We start from the raw sequence: 25,200 nt of genomic DNA on the forward strand, positions 1-25,200 counted from the left end.
GGAGGTGAAATTCGTCAAAAGTATTTTCTTTTCTTATCTGGGCAGGACGTAAACGACTTAAAGACACGCAATGTATCTCAGATTGAATGAAGGTCAAGCCTACACTTTATATATATATTATATATATATATATATATATATATATATATATATATATACATACATATATATATCTATATATTATAGTAATATATATATATTAGATATCTATATATATCTTATATCTATATCTATATTCTATATCTAGTAATCGTATATCTATTATATATATATTATTATATATATATCTATAAATATATATCTTTATCTTATATATCTATTTATCTATAATATTCTTATATATAATCTATGTGTCTATGTGTATATATATATTATATAATATATATATTATAATAATATATGTATATATATCTATATGTATATATCTATGTGTATATATATATATATATATATATATATATATATATATATATATATATATCTATCTATCTATATATCTATATATATATATATATATATATATATATATATACTGAGTTAAACGGGCGTTTACATGCTAAAATCTTTACGATGCGACTGCTATCCCAGCCAGACAACTCACTAGAACCGACTACCAATCAGGTACTTAATTCCCTGCTAAGGTCAACAGATGAACGAAAGATTTGAACGCCCAACGCCTAAATCACTCTCCGTTCTCGCACGGGTTTCGAACCAAGCTTCTCCTGCTAATGAGAAGCTTTAAAAAAAATAAGAGGGGCATCTGCGTATGTATGTAGTCGAGCCCTGTAATATAAATATAAATGATCTTGTGACGTTCTGAAACATATACATAAAAAAATAGTAATCATAATTAGGTAAAACTGAATATTGTTATTTTTCCACGACAGAACCCACACTATGTATAACAGTGCTCAATCCATTCCGGTATTTATGTTGACAACTGTACCTACTGATCTACGGGGGCTGGCGTTACAAAAACTACGGTCATCGACACCGTTTGATAGCTTTATACAAAGCGTCTTCACCAGAGACTTAAAATGATCACAATCCCGGACCATAACAGTAAATGGATGACTTTAACAGTAAATAATGGTGAGAAACATAGACAAAATGAACCTGGCGACAGATAGATTACCGAACTCTCAGACATTTATGCAGAAACTACCGGAAGATTACAATGTGGTGTCCATCCAAGTAGAAATTACTGTTCAGAAGAAATGTACTGGAAGTTGCCAATAATCGTTAATCAACAACAGTCATAAATTGAGAGAGAGAGAGAGAGAGAGAGAGAGAGAGAGAGAGAAGAGAATACTCGTTCTGTGCATACAGATATTCTTTCTATGAACGTCTGTATATATTGGAAGTTGTTCATGGATAACCGTTAATCGACAGCACTAATAAACTGAGAGAGAGAGAGAGAGAGAGAGAGAGAGAGAAATGCTTTCTCTATACATAGAGATATTCTTTTTATGAAAGTCTGTATATATTGGAAGTTGTTCATGGATAATCGTTAATCGACAGCCGTAATAAACTGTGTGTGAAGAGAGAGAGAGAGAGAGAGAGAGAGAGAGAGAGAATGTTCTCTTTATACGTGCAATAATCTTTTTGTGAATGTCTGTATGTATTGGAAGTTGTTCAGGATAACCGTGTATTGGAAGTTGTTCAGGATAACCGTTAATCGGCAGCAGAAATAAATTGAGAGTAGAAAACGAAACTCTCATAACAGAATGGAGAACAAAATTCCCATCTAATTATCAACGGTTGTATTCTAAGGCCTTCAATGTCTCACTATGTAACTACAAGAATAAAAATCTACAGTCAAACAGCGGGTTGTTTCACTAACGAAAATCAAATAAATACGCAAAATTTTATTGAAAATAATTGTTCTGTCATGTTTAACATGCACACTATGTATTTTTTACATTTTCATTCCAATAAACAAATCATAAATATTCTAAACAAAAATTCCTGTATCTTTAACTCAACGCCAAACGCCGTTTTAAGGCTTTTTATAGGCTTTTCCACAGGGCTTTCCTACCTCCCCCAACAAGAACAACAGCAGCAACAACAACAAATTAGTTTGTAGGCTTACACCCCGAGTAAGCGAAAAGAGAAGAAAATTAGCATTCATTCTATTCTATCAAGTTCCTCCAGAATGCAAATCCCCAAATTATACAAGGCTGTGTATATTATATTGTGCAAATCTTCAAATAAATGATGTCATCAGACACCCCCCCAATAAAATGTTGCCATCCAGTGCGACGACAACTCTCCTGACAGTCCCTACGGAAAAAGGATGCTAGGGGGCGGGGGGGGGGGGGGGGGGGGGGGAGGCCTTGCTGGGGACCATTCACTCTCTCAACCTGACCACCGGGTCAACTTTTCACTCCCTCTGCATTGTACTAAGCACATCTGCTTCCTCTACAACCCATAGAATGGGGTGGAACAATTTTTCAGGACTGGCGCTTGTTTGGGGAGGGGAAGGAGGGAGGGGGAAGAACCGCTCGAGTGTCCTTGAAAGCTTCTTTCATGAGAGAGAGAGAGAGAGAGAGAGAGAGAGAGAGAGAGAGAGAGTTACAAGAATTAGGATGTCTCAAAGACTTTTTAGTCCATTCAAGGAGACATCGTGTGCTCACTCATCTCTGGGAGAGAGAGAGAGAGAGAGAGAGAGAGAGAGAGAGAGAGAGAGAGAGAGAGAGAGACTTTAATGTCCTCCTGTAATGCTTACTTCTTGTTGCGCAGAAAGGCGACGATTATCATTCCGACTTTTCAAGGGGATGTGCAATATATAAAATGATGATTCTAATACCTTGCTCTTTTGTGCAAGACGTGAAATAGAAATAATTAATAGACAACGCTATTATTTATTTTTTTCATGGGGCCAGACGACCATGCTGCCAATATTTCTATTTTTTACAGAGCGTAAAAAATACAGAAGGTATTCCGGCTTTTTCTAAATGACAAATAATAGTTACTACTAATCCAGATTTTTTTTTTACCGAAAAATTTAAAACCCATCCAACAAAATTTTGAAAAATCATGACATATACAGCCCAGGTCAGCTATCAATGCAAGGACTCAAGATTTCTCAGAATTAAGAATCCCTCGTGGGAGAATCTCAAGAGCAATCGATAAAAAAGAATAAATAAATAAATAAAACAAGTAAAAGAAACTCCATTTCCGTCTTTTTCCACCCAACAGTTTAGGAAATGACTGGCACAAAATCTTGTATGCTTTGAGATATTTTTTTTTTTTTTTTTTTTTTTTTTTTTTTTTTTTTTTTTTTTTCTTAACCATAATGACAGTCCTATCACTCTGATTTGGGTATTTCCAAAAAGACAATAAACATCTCATGCTGTTTCAAGTTTACTGAGGAAAGACCACTGGTCTTGCAGTCACCGCAAAAAGAGATGACACTTTTAAGCAGCAGGAGCATATTTCAATCACCTAGAAATCTACAGAACCATGAGTTCAAATTTTGAAGAGAGACTTTTTTCACGCATAATAACTTGGGCGGAAGTGGCCCCACACGCAAAAGACGGTCGGAATTTACTTTCCTCTCCACCAGTCGGCGACGAAGTAGGCACAGATTTACATAAATTAAATCTACGCCTAGAAATTTCATAATCCCGAGATGAGAATCCCCAAATTCCCTGGCCTACTCAACAAAGGACACAAACGCTGCCCTTTTTTTACACGACAGCTTGAAGTTTTTATGGGCAACTTTCCACTCCCGGGAGCTAATCTTTTATCAGACAGCGCCGTCTTCCATACCAATGCCAGACCAGAGAAATTATATTCTTTCAAAATAACTATGGAACAAAGCAAGCAGTCCCTTAAAATTTTTGGGAAAACGACCGACCCCAAATTCTGTGCAAGTTCAAAATATTTAAGCATTAAATTAGTTCTATTCTTCTTCGTTGAATACAATTCGCTAATTATTAAGACGGTTTCCCACGTTTAAAGTTAATAAATCTTCCCAGAAAAAAAAAAGCTAAGGCTTTATTTTAACGGCCTACAGCATGTTCAAGTGTTAAAAGGAAAAAAAGGCCGGTTTGGAACTAACTAACAGACAAACACTTATATTTTATGACTCGACTAGGAAACAAAGCTATCCCGTAGTCTCTCCCTAATTATTCAGCAAGACTAAATAAAGTTCCCTCAGCCGTCTCAAGAAATAAGTCAGTGGGATGAAGCGCGTTTTTGTGCATGACTGGCCTTCAATTTACACCCCAGAGTAGAATCCTGTAACATACCACAAAAGCCTCTCTTTTCCACCAAAAATGTGTATTTATAATGCAACGATACTGAAAGGCGGTTATGCCTTTCAGCTGTAACCAGTCTTCCTGGACAAGGCATCCCCCCCAACCCCCCAAGACCAACATACACATGCGCGCGCACACAGAAAAATACAGTACAAATACAGAACAGAGTCAACTCTTCAGAACAGTGCAACATGATACAGAAAAAAAAGAAGAAAACAATTGTCTTGTGTCACATCTTGTGGCTAGTGCTGTTCTGGAGAAGGTCGACGAATGATATAATTTATATAGCATGATGCAAGCCGGTCTCAAGTTCGGTCTCTTGTTCTCGCGTCTATCTCGTCGTCCCATTTCACTGTTTAATTACGGTCTGTGATGGTGCAGTTTCTTCTGTTCGCAAGAAACGAACCAAAATGAAGGGCGCGCCCGCGAGAGAGAGAGAGAGAGAGAGAGAGAGAGAGAGAGAGAGAGACTTTGGACGCATTTCCTTGAAAGTTGATTTAGATTCCAATCAAAACCGCTAATTTATTAGCCACACCAAACTGAACTTTGGCAACGAACTTAACCCAGCGTCGACCCATTGTAATTACAGACTATCAGACCTGACCTCATCATACCGATTTAACAAGAGAGAGAGAGAGAGAGAGGAGAGAGCATCAGACTCGTTACTAATTTTTTCACACCGCAAGTGTATAACGGGATCCCGCCCGCCGTCGGTCCTTCTTGCTATATAATAGCAGGAGGCCCCTGGGATCCATCCGCTCAGGATGTCTTCCAGATGCCCCCGAATGACGATGGAAAAGAAAGTTTGGATATCTGCAATTTATCAAGATTGTAATGACAATTCTATCTTTCCCGAGTTATTATGCAGATTCCTGAAAACATACGTGTTTATACGTCCTACTCATTGTAATATAATGATAACAATTTTATCGTCAGTTTATCTTTCCAAAGTTATCAAGCAGATTCATGAAAACATACGTGGTTATACGTCCCAATCATCCTTATAAAATGATAACAATTTTATCGTCATAAAAATAATGAGCATTATCATCACAAAAGGTACTCGACTTCCACAATCATTATATGAAATGGCATAATTCGACGAATAATTAAAATTATTCCTTTATAATTTCTACGATAAATAAATAAATAAATAAAAACTAAATAAATTAATAAATTAAACATTATTCATATGTAGAACACAATAAAAAACTTTTTTTATTGTTAAACCCATAGTAGCTACTAAAGTTAAGCAACAATGGCAACGGAAAATCTAAAATTTCTAATTAATGCTATAGATAATGACTCTTCCTTATTCATAGCGTCCTACTGCTACTGCCCCTATACGTATCACTTACTAGACAAACTTACTAGACAAACAAGACGCTCTCCTGGATCTCTCATTACGAGTCTCGTACACAAACTTAATCTTATTCATTATGCATCCTTGAGGGGGTATACGAAACAAGGAACACGTGACTCACAAGTTCCGTGATTTGGTTACCTGCGTCATCTCTTTGTTCGACCTGAACCTTCTTCAGAAAAACACCTAATTCTCTCTCTCTCTCTCTCTCTCTCTCTCTCTCTCTCTCTCTCTCTCTCTCTCTCTCTCTCTCACTTCCCAAATTTCCTCCTCGTTCATCAACTATAGCTTTGAGAACCCCACAATTAGTCACACTCCAAGAAGAGGAGGCGAAGTTGTTGTTTGTAATGGTTCTCTCTCTCTCTCTCTCTCTCTCTCTCTCTCTCTCTCTCTCTCTCTCTCTCTCTCTCTCCGTACCAAGTCACACAAACGTACGCTCGAGCGCAAAATTTACATCATGAATAAATTCGTTCACGTACGCATTTTTATTATTACATTTTTGAACAATGCTTTCATTAGCTATAGTACAATTCAGCGTGGAATAAAGTCTTAATTAAAGATAAGGGTTTGGGAAGGGACAAAAAAGCATTAGGTAATTATTCAAGTGAATATGCATTGAATAATAAAACAATAAGGCTAGCAAGTAAAAAAAAATGCATTCAATAAAATATTGATTTCAAACATTCGTCATTGTGAATGGCATGTTTGAATGCCATTCACAATGACGAATTACGCTTTGACTGCTTTGCAAGCGACTTTCAACACCAAATACATAAATATCTGGAGCAAAAAATACTTTTGCAGATCAACTAAACCTTGAATTCGAACCCAACAAAAAGGTTCGACAATTTATTACTTACTATCTGACGGTACAAATTAATTGACAGCCGAATACTACAACAAATGCGTTGTCAATACTGACAAGGTTAAAAGACATTTAATTTCGTTGCTATGCTCCAAGAGAGAGAGAGAGAGAGAGAGAGAGAGAGAGAGAGAGAGAGAGAGAGAGAGAGAAAGCTTTGTAAGTGAAGACTTGCTAAGTACCAAATTCACTTGAGCAACATCATGTTGATACTTGCAATGTGATACGCAATTACTAGAAGCCAAAAGTAAATCCTAAAAGTTTATTTCTTTAAGAGTTATAAGTCGCCTTTAATGTTATTACAAAGACAATATGTTTAAGGTAAACATAAACAACAATATGTTTAAGGAAAACATAAACAATATGTTTAAAGGTAAAACAAATAACTCGTATGAATAAAAAATAGATCCTTGAACAACTTTGTCAACTTGGTAAGGTTAAGGACACTTCTTCATAAGAATATTCACGTAAAAATTAGGCAACTCCATTTAGACTTTCTACTAACTCACACTAATTGGCGAACTAATATGGCAAAGCTATACGGCTTAATCACAATTGTCACAATACAACTTTTTTAGTCACTTATTTTATGCCTTAGAAAGAGCTCTATTATTACTTGTAGTGAAACAACACCATTCCACAGGACACTTAAATAGTTCCATAATGTAAATAAATAAATAAATAAATAAATAAATAAAATAATGAGATCTGACACTGGGATATCAATACTATCTAGCCAACGGTATTTCACTGAGAAGCTGGTCTGGTCACTTACTGTTCTATGAAAAATTGAGACAAAACCAAAGGAAGAGAGAGAGAGAGAGAGAGAGAGAGAGAGAGAGAGAGAGTGGCTCATTCCATGTCCGACCCAATAAAGCGATGATTATTTAAGTTCATATTTATTGACGACATTCCAACTATCAAACAGGCGAGCTTATTATAAATCCCACTTCATAAAGTGATATTTAAGCTCAACACTTCTAATTTAGTTCATTGCTCAAGATGGAAAGTTCATCACCAAATCTCTATCTAACAATTTGTATTGATTTTATTATTGAAGGTTCACTAACAAAATTTTTATAACAAGTCTCACTTTTTCAACAAAATTCCGAAACGCCACACTTGGGGAGAGCGTTTCAGAACGACGTAAACAAAACATTGAAAACAACTATTTTTCGATTCTAAGTTAACCCTTATGAGCCCGGCTAAACACACACACACACACACACACACACACACACACACAATGCAGCAACCCAAACAATTTTGATTTTCTGGTGAAGGTAAACTAACATAATTTTTTTTTTTTTTTGTCTTTACTGAAGGTGTGTTCTAACTTTATACGAATTTCACTTTTAATATCAGACGTTGAAACATTATGACAGACTGACAGTTTTGCCGAGAAAAACGTCACCGAAACATCACAGGACGTCAACGCGCTCATCACGAAGAAATATAAAGCGTAGGTATGCGTAGTACTCAGTTGTCGTGGCCAAAACTTGTTACACTTTTCGGAGGTTCTAAATGAATTCTCCCGAGTTGTTTGCTATTTGCTTCGGGCGCTACTGCCTTGTTTGGCTTCGTCTAATAAAAACGTGGACTCGTTCTAATTCTCCTCAATGTCGTAGCACACTTCAAATGATGTTTTGCCACCCGTCAAATTACTTTACCTGTATGTCTGAATAATGTATCTTAATAATCTCGATGTCCACACAATCCAGAAGAATGTATTCCATTCTAAATACGATCAAGATATAACATTCGTTCCAACAACGCAATCCTGATTCTAAGACAAACAAGGATTGAATAGACGTTGTCTATAGATTGGTCTGGACAATCCTAGATTACACAAGGACGCTGATTAGACAATCGAGGATTACATTGAGGTTGCTAGGACGATCCGGAATTGTACAGATATTGATTATACAATCCGGAATTGCAAGGACGTTGATTATACAATCAGAGATATCACGGACGTTGTTCAGACAATCCGGAACGGCACGGACGTTGATTATGCAATCCGGAATTGCACTTTCGTAGATTACAAATTTCAGGATTGCACGGATGTTGCTTAGACAATCCGGAACTACACGGACGTTGATTACACAAGCAGGAGTTGTACGGGCTTTGATTATACGGACGTTGCTTTTAGACAATCCGGAACTGCGCGCACGTTATTCGATCAGGGATTGCAATGGCATTTAATTAAAGTTAACCCACTTCAGTAAGATTTTAGAAAAAACGCTGGGTCTGTTTTTTGTATGGTGTTTTAACGTTGCAGGGAGCCAGTGGTTATTCAGCAACGGGACCAACGGCTTTACGTGACTTCCGAACCACGTCGAGAGTGAACTTCTATCACCAGAAATACACATCTTTCACACCTCAATGGAATGCCCGAGAATCGTACTCGCCGCCACCGAGGTGGCAGACCAAGACCATATCGATGAGGCCACTGAGGCGCTAAAATAAAAAACGCTGGGAAACAGATCATCGTTAATGGCGCGCTATACAAGGTCTATACATATCCTTGGTCCAGATTCAAACGTAGTCAGAGAACCTAAGGGTGATTTAAGGCTAAGGGCGTCAAGCAGAGGGCATTGCAAGATGAATGGCATAGAATACTCTACCGAAAGGTAAAACTGGTTCTTTTTTTATGTTCCGTATCTGAAATGATTGTGTGCAGTATGTTTTACTACTTAGATGGGGAAGAATATGGCTCTTTTTTAAATTGTTTGTACACGCTCTTCAGATCTGGTTGTATGACCCTTTTTAAAAATTTTATGTTTGTGTGTAATGATAGATCAAAATGTAGCCTCTTGGCACCACTACTTTTTTTGTTTTAAATCATTGTATATGAATTCATATTAGAAATAAAGTCTTATTATTATTGGTCAATTCCAATTCAGTTTTAAAAGATTAATAAATCTTTCTAGCGATTCAACAGGTTAGGGAAGAAGCAAAGTTTTCTTTTTCTTTGGGCATCAGTGAATAGATCACAACAATCCTCAAGTTTTAATAGCATACGAGTGATGGGTGTCATCTACTAAGTCGCAAGCACTTTGTAATACCGGAGAAAAAAACATTCTTCGTCCCGTTCAGAAGTAACTTGATTGATTGATTATGAAATTTAGGTCTTGAGGACCAAGCACCGGAACCCATCAGGATTATTCAGCGCCCTAATGAAAATGAAATATATAAATCAGTATGATTTAATTATGAATATGTGAGTGATACCAGTGTTCAGATATGAACGTAAAAAATGAAAAATGATGATAGATAAAACCAATACAAAATCAATATTTATCGAAATTTTATATCTAAATAAATATACTCTATAAAATAAAAATTACTAAAATTTTTACTAAATATATTATAATCATATCTCATTAACTGCAACTCGGATGACACGAGTTCGAATCCTGCTTGAGAACTGAGGTCCTATTTCGTTAGTCACGATATAATAAAAGCAACATAAACAACAACATACAACATATACTCGTATTATTTCTTATTGAGAGAACACAGAAAGAACATCTCTCGACAAGAGAGAGAGAGATACTTAAGAAAGGTCTTATCTTAAGGATAACCTCCTAAAAACAAAAAATATTTCCTCAGCATCCTCCAAGACCTTCACGATTATGTTAACACCACATCCTGAGAGAGAGAGAGAGAGAGAGAGAGAGAGAGAGAGAGAGAGAGAGAATACAACCTGTCTGTTGTTGCTTTAGATATAAAAACGTTGTTTTCTTATTTCCACGTGTAAAAACTTGTGCGCTGGCAACATAAGTCCTTTATTAGCCCAGACTCGAAGAGACAAGTCACTTGAACAAGGGTTATAAGTCTAGGAAAAACATGAAGGGAGCGAATTCGTATTTCAGTTTATTATGGAGGGTTTCTGCGCTTTCTCAATCTCTACACAGAACCCGGGATTCTATCTATCTAATTATCTGTCTATCAATATGTAATTTTGTTAATCTGTCAGCTTTTATGTAACCATCTTACGAATGGCTTAATGTACAATAAGTTGCCGTCATTTTTTTACTTCTTCAATCTATTACATCAGATTTAGGAACGAAGTTTTGACACAAACCACATCGCCTGTTACCTATGTAAAACCATAACCAAACGTTTATTTAACCTAATGGGTTTTCACTACTAGCCTACCAAGATTTACATAATTTTAAATACGAAAGCACTAGAAACAAAGTCTCTATACAGGTAAATTTGAATAGGGAATCTTTCATTCCATTCGAACCGATTACAAGTTGCTGACTGCTCGGTGTAAACACGAAAGAACAAAAAACGAATCTAAGTCTAATCAACGGTCTAGAGGTATAGGCTAGCTAGACCGTGAGTCTATAATTTCCGATCAAGTCAACAATAATCGATCTGTGGCACAACTACCTACTACGTCTAAGAAAATCTCATCAGATTACCACAAAACGGGGAAGATATTAAGAAAAATTAGTAGTTACGCAATCATCAGAATAATAAAACCGAGTTGAAATACGCTTGAAATCTGTACCAGTTTAACACTGGATGAATTGGCTTGCAAGCAAACACTCCATTTCGCTTATGGAGTTTTCCAATTGTCAGATCGCTTGTCAACACGTAACCGACATCATTTCAACCACATCTTCCCCATCTCTGAACAATGTTGATGGGGAGGGGGGGGACATTGGCAATTTCTGCCTAATCCTCCTCTTCGGGGAGAGAGAGAGAGAGAGAGAGAGAGAGAGAGAGAGAGAGAGAGACGCTTAAGGAACACACAAAGGGGGTTCGGTCAGATACCAAAATAATGTGATGAGGGGGTTACGTGGGGTTGCATAGCGGGTCGGGGGAACGGGAGGGGGGCATGGGTAGGATGGAGAGAGAGAGAGAGAGAGAGAGAGAGAGAGAGAGAGAGAGGGCAGGGTCAACGCGGTGAAAAACGGGACTCGCACATAGCTACATCACCACCCGCAAAAACTTTCCGCGACAGGAGAGAAAACAGCGGCGTGATCTTTATGCAAACGGAAGTCATCCGGTATCATACTCTCATTTCAAGAGAGCGTGAATACGCAGAGATGGCCGTATATTCAGACACATGCGGCCACAATGAGAGAGAGAGAGAGAGAGAGAGAGAGAGAGAGAGAGAGAGAGAGAATGAACACGCGCCCATGGGCATCATCGCAGCAGCTGGGACGTTAGATGAGGAGGTACTCACTACTCTCCTCCAGTCCTCCCTCCCGCCACCCAACCCCCACCGACCAAGGAACCCCATATATACATAAGAAACATCGTTTGCTTCCCCCTCCCATCCCCCGTTCCCCAACCCCATCCCACCCCCAACAGACAAGCCCCCATCCTTTGCTCTAAACCAGATCCCACTCTTGTCAACCACCACGTTACACAAGAAACCTTTTCAATGAATTGGTTTGTGTGATACAAACAACTACTACAGAGCCGCGAGTCATTTTGAAATTGCAAACATGTGCACTTGCGCGAATTTGGCTTTTATACCTTGCCATAAACTGTGCTGCACGTCTTCCACGATGTTTTTCTGCGATGTTTATGACGTAGATCGTGTTTTTGAGGCGCAGTTGTGTGAATTAAACATTCATACCCTCTTACTGCTATTATGCAAGTCTGTCTTTCGACTTTCCTCTTCCATCATATTTACTGAATTATTTGCGTTTTTGTGATCTAGTCAACTTTGTTTATGTTTGAAGAATAATTAGAATATGCTCTTCTTATTCTTTTTATTGATTTTATTTTAGTAATTTTAATGATCAGAATATGTTGCTCTTATTCTTTTAATTGATTTTTTTTTAGTAATTTTAAGAAGCTAACAGCCTGAAACAGACGGCCGAGCTTAAAGTAATTGACCATCCTCATCGCAAATAACTACCAACTCGGGAACTCTTCGGTATGGCTTGTGTTCCCAGTTCTAACATCCTCACATCTTAAAGGCTAAATGCTAGTAAAGCATATCATCTTACAAAACGAGTGCAAGCACGGTGAACTGTGCTTTTTTCGAGACTGCAAAATGTTCTTTATGCAAGTTACAAAAAAGAAGATCAAACTCTAAGGGGAGCAGAAACAGTCCCATTTCTCTCTCTCTCTCTCTCTCTCTCTCTGGTAACCTGTGCAACCTGGTACAGTCCACAGACAACCAGGTACAAATTCACTTCTAAGTTAAGCAGAGGCATTATACACACACACACAATATATATATATATATATATATATATATATATATATATATATATATATTATATATATATATATATATATACACATTGCATGATTTTCTGCCTGTCATCTTCGTGTGGTATTCTCTTTATATATATATATATATATATATATATATATATATATATATATATATATATATATATACATATATAATAAACGACATCCACAGGAAAATGGCAGTCAGATCAGTACCTAGAATTTTTTTTATTTTCATTTTTGTGCCCAAAGAAGCGTGAATAAACACGGAAAGTATATATAATATATATATATATAATATCAATATATATATATTATATAATATATACTATATTATATATATATATAATATATATATATCATATATATATATATATATATATATATATATATATAGAAAAAGAAAAAGCTACAGTTACTATAACTATCTTTCCATAATTACGAACTGCTCAAGAAAATATCATGGAATCTCTGTGTATACAAGCAAGTCCACTTATGAATCTTCACGGGACAACTTTGTTTATTATAAAAAAAATAAAATAAATCGTTATGATTCGGTGTGACCTCAAAGACACCGATAGTTAACTCCAGGTGAGAACAGCTTCTCAGCAAGTCTTTTAGATCTTCAGTCGTCCTCAGGACAGTCCCCCCCCCCTCTCCCCCCACCCTCACGGGGTCTTTTGTTGTTAGTTTAAGCTAACGAGCTCCTTTGTGGTCGAAAGAAGGGTGTTAGCTTGAGATTAAGAACTAACGAGCTAAAGGGCGTGAACTTCAGATGACCATCTAACGAGCTTCTTTGTGGTCTGAGGGTGTTAGCCAGGGTTAATCAACTACCCAGATTTGATGGCTAAAAGGTTTAAATATTATAATCATTTGAGTGTATTACGAAAGGGAAGCGCAGATAGAGGCGTCCAATCGAATTAATAATGAAATAATTATTCCATTAAATAAAAGAATTAGATTCTGAATCTAGCCACTTCCTCGTGTATCACTTATATTTTCTCGTATTTTTTTTTAATAAAACACAGACAAACTTAAACAGACAGATGCAGCTCTAGCCACTCTGGATAAATTTTTTTTATGTATTCCTTTAAATGACTCCATTATCATTCCTTCCATCTTTATCGTACAAATAGAAAATACTGGAAATTTGTTACTCTAATGCTGATAAAAAATTAGTAATAATTAGGTATGGTGTCCAACCAAAACTCGATCGCCAAATCTAAATCTTGAACTAGTATACTTACTCCACAACAACAAATCAAAATTCGTGCGCACTACTTACGTAATTAATAATGGCGATAACTATTCCGTCGGCTCAATGCACGTACAATATGTTAATAACAACACACCGTACATGGGCCTTTGAGTACATTTCCTAAAGGTAACCGAACAGCATATGTACTATATTGAAGTCTAAAGAAACATTAATAGCATACTCCGTCGATCACAAAAATCCTTCCTTGGTAAACACTTGGGACGTAATTCCCTCCATTTTCTCGCAAAACACACAATCATCAGCATCTCAAACACACAATATCAGCATCTCTCTTCCCGCTTCATGATCCTCAGTAACCCTCTATCATAATCCTCAGCTTTAACAACAGGATGTGCATCATAATTAACCGGGCCACATAAAGAAGCATTCATCACTACCTTCCACATCTAGGAAATCCAGGTCATTTTCAGGTTTCCCCAGTCCCTGGCTCATTGGGAAAGTATTGTTTATACGGAGAATAATATGTAAAGAAAGGAAAAGCCCTTTTTCTCCTTCCTAATCCCGAAATGGAAAACAGCCAGTTTTGCCCAGGGTAATTAAATCATCTAATTATACTGACAGATGCCAAATTATATACATATTTATATAATTCTGTTAGAGAGAGAGAGAGAGAGAGAGAGAGAGAGAGAGAGAGAGAGAGAGAGAGAGAGAGAGAGAGTATAAAGCTGCATAAATCAAAATTTTTACAATGAGGGATGCAGGAAGTGCTTTAATGTGCTGGGATGTGTGGCAGGAGCTTTTTTTTTTTTTTTTTTTTTTATATAGCAAATGGTGCCAAACAGAAATAAGCTGCTTCTGAATTCACAAAAATTAAGGGTGAATGAATCTGTATCTTTTGGGATGAGGGGGGGGGGGGGATGGTGGGTAAGGGCATGCTGCTCATCAGACTGATGAGAAGAATGGTACTAAAAGCAGCTGGTATTTTTTTTTTTATTTCCTGTGTTGGTTACTTATTTCAAAAGGTAAGCAGATATTTTCTTAGGAATTTCCATAAATCTAATCTTTCTTGGATGACACAGCTTGCTAGAAAAAATCCAAGGCTGTATACAGTACATTACTAAACAGTATAATATACTTTCAACTCAAGTGACAATATACAGAAAATCATTCCTCCAAAGCAAAAGATCATGGGTTAAAAATAGACCGTCAGGCTACCTAATGGATTTTCAATAGAGGAGACGAACGCATCATTGACTAAGGGATTGTCTATTGATTCAATCTTCAAAGGAAACAATGGGCTGCAAATATGACATCAATATTTTAAACAGGTGGTGATAGGGCCAACAGTGTATAGGGATGATGTTAAATGGAATGAAGAAACTGATTTATGGTACACACATTAGATTTCCTATTCCAAACACTGATTTCATATGCACTAGCATATGCAAATATACCATTACACTGTTTTTCTACATTAAAATACAATATATCTCTCTCTCTCTCTTTAAACCTATCTATTCCTTAACAATCTAAGAATACGCCTGTCACTGCAAAGCCTTAAACGAAAAAACAAATGAAGAATTCCTGAACTTCGGGGCTGGATGAGAGAGAGAGAGAGAGAGAGAGAGAGAGAGAGAGAGAGAGAGAGAGAGAGAGAGAGAGAGAGAGAGAGAGAGAGAGAGATATTTCAGCAATTTACAACACCAAGAGACAAAAGACATTAATTTAAATCTACAAAATCTTTCCTAGTATATTTTGACAAATCGAAATGTCTCTCGTGACATATGGAAAAGCAATGAAAATTCGAGAGAGGAGAGTGTATAAGAACTGGGTATGAGACGCTGTGGTTCACAGTTACGGGCTGCTGTAAAGCAAGAGCCCGTGCCAGCATAAGGCAGACCAAATCTATGTCGTTGTCATCGACGTTGTGGTTCAGATGTTCTGTGAAAGGCGGAGAGAAGTCTAACGCAGGAATAGTCATTATGTTTGCTGTAGTGGTTTATTCACTAGTGAAGTTGAGGATGTCTGATAATGGGGCCGAAGAATCAAGTAAGGAAAAGGAACTGAACGAGAGAGTTGCGGCCTTGTGAGACACCATCCAGTTCCAGAGAGAACAGCAGGTGAACTTGGACAGGATGGATCTTCAGTTGCAACAGAGGCTCCACTACTATATGAAGGGATGCATAAGATGGAAGACAGGGAAGAACAAACTCTTGTTACACAGATCACTCATGAGGTGCTGCAACAGCAGGCCTGGCAAGACAAGGCCCACTCGCTCGAAGCTGAAACATTGTTTCTGAAGAAGAACGATAAAGAGAAGAGGGAGAAAATACAGCTGGAAGGTGGAGAGGTGGGTCGGGCCAGCAGAGAGTGGGGGCGGTGGAGAGGCGGGTCGGGCCGGCGGAGAGCGGGGATGGAGAGGCGGGTCAGGCCGCGGAGAGCGGGGATGGAGAGGCGGGTCAGGCCGCGGAGAGCGGGGACGGTGGAGAGGCGGGTTGGGCCAGCGGAGAGCGGGGACGGTGGAGAGGTGGGTTGGCCAGCGGAGAGCGGGGACGGTGGAGAGGCGGGTTGGGCCAGCGGAGAGAGCGGGGACAGTGAGAGGCGGGTTGGGCCAGCGGAGAGCGGGGACGGTGGAGAGGCGGGTTGGGCCAGCGGAGAGCGGGGACGGTGGAGAGGCGGGTTGGGCCAGCGGAGAGCGGGGACGGTGGAGAGGCGGGTTGGGCCAGCGGAGAGCGGGGACGGTGGAGAGGCGGTTGGGCCCAGCGGAGAGCGGGGACGGTGGAGAGGCGGGTTGGGCCAGCGGAGAGCGGGGACGGTGGAGAGGCGGGTTGGGCCAGCGGAGAGCGGGGACGGTTGGAGAGGAGGGTTGGGTTGGGCCAGCGGAGAGCGGGGACGGTGGAGAGGCGGGTTGGGCCAGCGGAGAGCGGGACGGTGGAGAGGCGGGTTGGGCCAGCGGAGAGCGGGGACGGTGGAGAGGCGGGTTGGGCCAGCGGAGAGTGGGGACGGTGGAGAGGCGGGTTGGGCCAGCGGAGAGCGGGGACGGTGGAGAGGCGGGTTGGGCCAGCGGAGAGCGGGGACGGTGGAGAGGCGGGTTGGGCCAGCGGAGAGCGGGGACGGTGGAGAGGCGGGTTGGGCCAGCGAGAGCGGGGACGGTGGAGAGGCGGGTTGGGCCAGCGGAGAGCGGGACGGTGGAGAGGGCGGGTGGGCCAGCGGAGAGCGGGACGGTGGAGAGGCGGGTTGGGCCAGCGGAGAGCGGGGACGGTGGAGAGGCGGGTTGGGCCAGCAGGAGAGCGGGGACGGTGGAGAGGCGAGTTGGGCCAGCGGAGAGCGGGGACGGTGGAGAGGCGAGTTGGGCCAGCGGAGAGCGGGGACGGTGGAGAGGCGGGTTGGGCCAGCGGAGAGCGGGGACGGTGGAGAGGCGGGTTGGGCCAGCAGACGTTGAAGAGGAAGGTTGGACCACTGGGGAGCGGGTTGGTTGGGAAGTGGGTTGGGGTGCCAGGGTGAGGGGACAGTGGGGAGCGGGTTATGTCGTCAGGGCTTGGGGACAGTGGGGAGGCGGGTTGGGCCATCGGGGCGCAGGGACAGTTGGAAGGCAGGTCGGGTCTTCAGGGTGCGGGGACGGTGAGAGGCCGGGTTGGACAGCCGGAGGGGAGGGCAGTTGGGAGAAATGTGGAGGATAGGGAGGCAGGTAGGGCCACCGGGGTGTGGGGATGGTGGGGAGGTGGGTTGGGCCGTCGGGGCGTGCGGACGGCGGGGAAGCGGGTTGGGCCATGGGGCGCGGGGACGGTGGGTTGGACAGTGGGGACAGAAAAAGTGCGGAAGGACAATGAAGTAACAACCATATGCTACATTTGAAGAGACATTCAAAATTTTGCTATGTCATTTTCAGTTCACTACAATTTTTCCCACAAAGACAGAAACAAGATTATAATCATGCAACTTAGTTACAGTACTTGAACTTTTACACCTGTCTTTTTCTTCTATTACATACATGCCTTACCTAAAAAGTTAATACACATTATTTTTCTGGGAAGAAATAATCTCACAATTTTCTGCCTATAACCTGATATGAAGATTCCGCTAAGATCTTCCAAGTCCAAGTGTGATATCATCTGAGACTGCTCATTGCATTCTGAACTGCTATACTACCCAATTTCAGAACCTCTCCCTCTGTGTTTCCAAGGTATATGATCTGGAACTGACATCGTCTTAACCATACCCATGACACTAATTTTTAATTTGCCACCTTTACTTAAACAGTGTTAAGTCTTTACTTATGTTTTGCATTAATTCATAGTACGTATAAGATTCTGAATACCTAGGACTTCATACATGGGCTGGTTTCTAATCATTCTTTTTAATCAGTGGTAGCAATATGTATAACCTTTTAATCTGCATAAACTGAATTTTCTATGCAACCACATCTCTCGACATAACTGAGTTCTAATTATTTGTATTAATATTTCTACTGTACCTTCCTTGTGCGAACATCAGATTTTGAAATTAATTTTTGCAAAGAATGTGATCTAATCTTGCATACAATATTTCCTTCTTCACAGGAGACTAGTTTACAATGGTCAATGCCAGATAAAAAAAAATTCAATATAAATACAATACAGCAATCTGATAGAATGACATAACTAGGGCAGCAGTAAGCCTAATGGTACTTATTATAAAAGGAGCATATCCAAGGAGCAGTACAACAGGGTAAACAATCATTCATGAGAGAGGCAGCCCATCAAATTCTTTTCAACCTTAAAAATTTCGTTTAACAAAAACTAACCTACTATGCAGGTAATAAATACACCACATTTTAAAATTATCCTTAAATATATACAATTAAACTAAATAAATGATTTAAAGTTCTAAAAATAAATTTCATTTTGATATATATACTATACGATGATTTCTCTGAAGTTATATAACACTTCCCATCATACAACAAGCTAAAAGTAACACACTATGATGGCCATCCCTGAGGTTAACAAAATACCATAGACTTACAGGGTCACTGATCATCATTAGTACAGTACATTATAGCACAAACAAAATTCCATAATCACCACATACTATTTCTGGTACCACATTGGTGTAATGCATAGAAAAAAACAACTGCCAAAGTAATATCATAACTGAAAAAGCTCCAGCGGGAACTAGTCACCTATTTTTCACAAAGCATGTAGATCTTAGAACCTTCAACATTTTCAAAATAATGACACTTAGTAATGAATGTCAAGATTTTTCTCCTGCATCTTTCTCAGTATCTTACCATACATGAGTAATAGATTCAGTATATTTGGGTTAAGTGGTAAAGTTCACAGTGGTGCCAACACATGCTCAATCCACACTGGAGGCAACATCATATAATATGAAAAAATCTTCACATTACAAAACTAGGCAATTAAAAAGTATCACGAGATTACTCTACTTACCTTGACACGTGATCGTCCGGCGTTGATTGACCTTCCCGTAGCAAATCATTATGGACCACATTATCAGAAGGTGCAAGTGGTGGCGTTGCTGTTAGGATGGAGGAAGATGATGAATCAGAATAACAATGATGGAGGAAAATCAACATAAACTTTTCATGTAATTAAGCAAGATACAAACAGCCTAATTTTCTTAAGTTTTTAAATGCAAAATGTTGGCCATAAGCATCACTAAACATTACAACAAATTGTAAATATATCTTTTATTTTCTACTTGACTATATTCACCTAAAACAGAGAACAGAGCATAATAAACAAAAACCTAGAATTACACCAGCAATGTCCAAAGTCCTTTTATACTGTAAATTACATACAGACAGGATTCAAAGAACTGCTATAACAAGCTTATCATAGTGATGGATCTCATTTATGTATAATTACAGAAATACAGAACATCAATGATCATCTTCATGATCAAAATCAATACAGGAATATTAATGAAGGAAGAGATTATGGTTTGGGGACATGTAAAATAATCCTTCCTAAAGTTGGGTAAACATATAGGTCTTGGTGACATTATAACCAGGAGGGACTCATCAAAACTAAAACAATATGAACCATGAATGAGCTACGACACCAAAAGAATATGATCATACGAATAACTAGGGAAAAGCATGGAAGGAAAATTAATAACAAGGTTTTTCTAATACAATCGCAAAGGTTCTTGATCTTTTAATGATGAGGTTAATCAGATCAAAACTTAATGATGAAAAATAAGTATTATTAGATGCTAAGGGGGTGGAATAACAGCTGCAGTAAATAAAAAATCTAAGTAGCCATATAACAGTCTACATGGCATTGACTATAAAGCCAAAGAAACCTCACAAAGAATAAGCTTGGTGTTCGTATTAAAAAGCAGCAACTGGTTATTAGTGATCATAAAACTTTAATTGTAATCAAATTCAACAAAAGGAAGGCAAACTGGTTCCACTACACTACATAAAAGCAATATACTATGATTCCAGAATATAGTCTTTGACATATCAGAAAATTATTATAATAATCATCATTAGTATTACTATTGCAAAATGATATATTTCCTAGATTCATATTCTTTGCTCAAAGGATATAATTTAGAAGAAATCTGGCAATAATTTATTCATTCCATCATCATTAGTTTTATAATTCCACTAAATGTGCCAATATTAATTATCACAAGATTTTCACAATTTCTCATTAATTTCAAGTTCCTCAAATTTTCTGTAAAGAAGAGTATTTGAAGCGCTGAGCAAGAAAGCTTCAGGACATCTTACAATTACCTCTATGCCTGCGCATCACACAATAGTACGTGAAAAGGTCTACATACAGTAATTTTAATATTTTAGTCAATACCACACCAATGGGAGATTTGGAGTTATCAAAAAATATATACTGATCAAATGAACACTACTCTCTACAGATTTGGTTGTCATTATCACCATAATGTAGTTTACCCAAATTCTGTTATTTCATGACTCCTTCATGTGAGCGGAGAAGAAAATTGCAGCAAAGTATAGTGAAAGAAGCTGAATGGCTGAATGGGAAGAAAAAGTGGAAACATATGAAAAGTAAAGGACTGCCAGCAATACAACTAAGGTCCAAGGAACACTAAAATCTCGTAGTATGAACTACAGAAAGTCCAGACAAGCATCCCTTGGCAAGACCTTACAGGAAAGATCCTGTTTTATAATGTGTTAACTTTTTCACCCTGGTATATTTCTGTGGCATTTACAAAATCGGTACATGAAAATTACACAACTCCATAGTTCATTCACCCCAAAAGAACCACAACTGTCAGCTTTGATCAGCCTTGAAAGCAAATCAACATACAAGTTGCTAATACAGTCACCATGATATCTAGCCTAGATAGTTTCATGTTTGAATTTCTTCATCTATCTGATACTCAGGACTTTCACATATTTGGTGGAAAATTTTAAAAGTCAATGCTATGTATGGTAGTACAGTCATTTCATCACCATCATTAATGCATTTATGTCAGAATTCCCCTTTAAGGGGTTATGATGAGTTCCCAACTGGTCCAGGTATTCATCTCTATCCTTCTACCTTAGGAACTGCATTACAAACTACAATGTGTATGTATACCTTTAAAACAGTATATGTGAATATCACAGTATGTTGGTTTAAACACTATTTGCCAATGTTCTTAAGTCTTTTAAACCTTTAGCTGTCTCAGTTTCTGTATTCTTGCATGCTTTTGTTTGATCTTAATAATTACTCAGTACCCATCCATTGAGCTAATGACAGTGTATGATACAGTGGGCCCCCCTATTCGTGTTCTCCGGATTTGCAGACTTGCAGATTTGTGGATTTCTCTCTGGACCATATCTACCTATTATTCGCGGGAAATTCGCCTACTCTCGGTATTTTTCCATGAAAAATATCCAGAAATTCCTGGTTTTTGTTTTTGTTTTTGTTTAACCAGTTTCATCATAAAATGCACTTTATGTGATAAAACTATTAAAAAAACCAGGTATAATTTTTTTTTTTTTTTTTTTTAGTTTTACCTAACAAATTAGGCCGTTTTCAGCATTTTTATAGGAGTTCCCACTATTTGTGGGGGGGGTCTGGTACATGTCCCTCCTGAATATGGGGGACCACTGTGCACCTGCATAAAGGCAAAATGGTGTACAAAACTGATGCCACCATAACATCTACATACAAAACTACAACTGAAGAGAACATCTGCCAATGAACATTGCTAAAAGCTACAATTGTGTGAGGTACATTTTCCACTTAAGCCAATCCAGTGGTCCGAAGTTCGATTCTCGGCTCAGCCAACGCGGAACCAGAGGAATTTATTTCTGGTGATAGAAATTCATTTGTCCATGTAATGTGGTTCAGATCCCACAATAAACTGTAGGTCCCGTTGCTAGGTAACCAATCGTTTCCTAGCCACGTAAAAATATCTAATCCTTCGGGCCAGCCCTAGGAGAGCTATTAATCAGCTCAGTGGTCTGGTAAAACTAAGATATACTTAACCTCCACTTAAGCCAGAAAAAGTTATAGTACATGGGGTCACTAAACTGAAGTAATATAAAATACAGCTGATAATTATGTTTCATTTTCTTGCTCTCGTATATCACACATAACAGTTCTTTAAAGGTGTTGGTGTGAATGACTGCAAAGTGATTCCTGTCTATCATTAACATTTCAAAATTCTGTTTCAGATTGCAAAATATTCCAGTACGTATTTAAAAATGGACATCACTCATTTAAAATGACTTAATAGGGAACTGGTATGGTTCATGCTTTAATATATACTGTACAGCAGTACAAGAGCAAAAACAGAAAAAGATAACAAGTTATGATGTAATATACAAATATAGTACTAATACAAATCAAAATATATTTAACCATCAATTAACTAAGATTCACAACTACATCAGCTTCTACTTTGAATATCAGAAGTCATCCTTAAAAATAACAAGAAATACATATGAGGTACAGCTGGCACAGAGATTTTAAGACTCTTGTTCCTGTGATTTTCTAATGGCATTACAACATGCCAAAAAAAATGTCTTTACTTTGAAATAGTGATTTTAAAAAATATCAAGCCTTGATCTTTTTTCTTTAATCATATTTCTAAACTTATATACTGTATTTCCAATTATTATTGGACTTTCTCCTACAGTGATTTTACTTGTTAAATTATGATTATGCTGCAGTTATACAAATAAAGATAAATATGCAATACTAGCTTTCAAAAACAACTCTCAAATAAGATAGGACCGTTTTTCTTTAGAGCTGTCGCTTATTGGTCAACCCTCTTCAGACTTTTAGTAAGAAGAAATGTCCACTCCATTTGCAGAAGCCTGTTATGACCTCCAAAGAGGGGAGTGTCAAGTCTTGCATTTATCAAAAAAGGTTGTTAAGACTGAACTTGAATAAAAAGTGCTTTTGTACAAACTAAGAAATTCCTTCCCTGCTAAATGGTGTTTCTTGATGGACCATTGGTGGTATTTAATTGCAATTAACAAAGATACATGTAACCTTCTTGGTTGTGGCAAAGTTGGATCTGTATGCAGACTGTCAAGACATGTGTAATATATACATTTGTATATACAGATAAATTCCATATCTGTAAATAAAACTATGACCTAAGGGGTCATTGGCGAATTAGGAGTGTAACCGCATAACCATAAACAGGACGTGAAATTAGACCATGCTATGCAATGCTTGCAGTAGCCTGGTTTGCGTTTGAACATATCATCATTTATGTGTTTTGTAAACCGGTCACAACACCTTCCATGGGAAGCGGTTGACCTATTCACCCATAGCGGAAACGCATGACTTCCGAGCCGTAGGGCTACGTGTTCATTTTTTTCTTGTTATGATGTAAATCGCTGAGACAGCTAGTGTTCCGCTATCGACGCGATGCTCCTATATTTCAGTTCAACTTAGATTTCTCAACGGAGCAGTCATCCGACCAAACCATCTCCATACTCCAGTGATGGAGCTAAGAAATAAAGTTAAGTTACTCAGTCCATTTGAGTCATCTCCCTTATTCTAAAGAAGAAGCAAATCTACTAGATATCACTCAGACGAGAAGGGAAAGTAGAACCACAATGCTTACGTACAACAGTCGTAAGAAAAGACATACAAACTGTCGCTGTCCTATACCATTATAATAAGTGGACAAGCAGACAGTTATACATGTGCATGGTTGCAACTCCTCTGTCAAGTTCATCCATGACTGAGTTACCCTAGTATGTGATTTGCTATCACCTAATGTCTTTTAAATTTGTGACCATATCTGCAACACTGCAATGTTGAGCCTTCATCTAATGAGATCATCCAAACCAAAATTACCCTGAAATTGTAAGGCAACAGACATACAGTATAAAAATAATCTGGGAAAATGTACCACAGAAAATTGAATATGGATTACAAGATTATCTTTAATCACTTTTGGAAGACCTATCTCGTGTGTGTGTGTGTGTGTGTGTGTGTGTGTGTAGAATTGTCCTTAATGTATGTGCTCTGAACACACAGGTCCTGCATGTCTCACTACTACAGGAATGTAAAAAGGCCCTGGACATAACTTTGGAAAGAATGAGGGATCCAAACTACTTGGCTCTCCTAGATACAAGGTACTAGTTATACCATGGAGTCCCAAGCTACCACTGTTTTTGCCTAACACAATCATTCCCACAGGTGAGCTTGTTCTATTGTTTCTTTCTCCATTATCCTGTTGAAGGGACTGTAATGTCCTGCTGGTATACCTTATAACAAAGCAGCTGCCACCAGAAAAGACAAAGAAAGAACCTGCAAGGTTCAAGAGTACCATTTTAAAGAATCAGGAATTGGGAATCTGTCTCACAGAAGTGTACAATACATACTGAGTTGGCATTAACTTAAAAAATGTAATTTAGAAAAGGAACTTCTAATGTTTAACTTTGCACAAAACACCTCTTAACAACATATGGATTAGCCTAACAGATCCTTGATGTTGGCTTATATATACAGGATGTTTAACAGTGTGCCTTCCTTGAGGCACTTGTATTTAAAAGGCATTACAACAGATAAAAATATTTTTCCAAGCAATGAGAAGCCATGTGACAGGGATCAGCATCTGCAAAGTTGGGTGAAGGTTAACATTACTATGCAAAAGAAATTAACTCACTGCCTTTGTGTACCTCAGCAAAAAAGACGGAAGCTATGAGAGATTTCAGATTTGTACAACAGTGCAAAGATGTAGAATGAAAAAAAATGCAAATAGTATCTGAAATGTAACTTGGTTAGTAAAATTTATTAATAATAATCATGAGTGACTGACTGCAATGGAAGTT

The 25,200-nt window shown here is 38.4% G+C and overlaps 1 protein-coding gene across 16 annotated transcripts in view; it reads right to left on the minus strand.

The window, feature by feature from the left end:
- Window positions 1-25,200, minus strand: part of LOC135198512 (discs large homolog 1-like protein) — a 754,910-nt gene that overhangs the window by 123,236 nt on the left and 606,474 nt on the right. For 15 of the 16 annotated variants that reach the window (XM_064226154.1, XM_064226164.1, XM_064226161.1 and 12 more), the window contains 2 exons: window positions 25,035-25,067; window positions 19,355-19,442 (listed from right to left, as the gene is read on the minus strand). In XM_064226154.1, coding sequence (XP_064082224.1) covers window positions 19,355-19,442; window positions 25,035-25,067 — 121 coding nt within the window. The remainder of the gene's footprint in view (window positions 1-19,354; window positions 19,443-25,034; window positions 25,068-25,200) is intronic. The other variant, XM_064226158.1, reaches the window with a different exon arrangement.

This window comes from Macrobrachium nipponense, chromosome 22, assembly GCF_015104395.2.
Source record: "Macrobrachium nipponense isolate FS-2020 chromosome 22, ASM1510439v2, whole genome shotgun sequence".
Classification (NCBI taxonomy): domain Eukaryota; kingdom Metazoa; phylum Arthropoda; class Malacostraca; order Decapoda; family Palaemonidae; genus Macrobrachium; species Macrobrachium nipponense.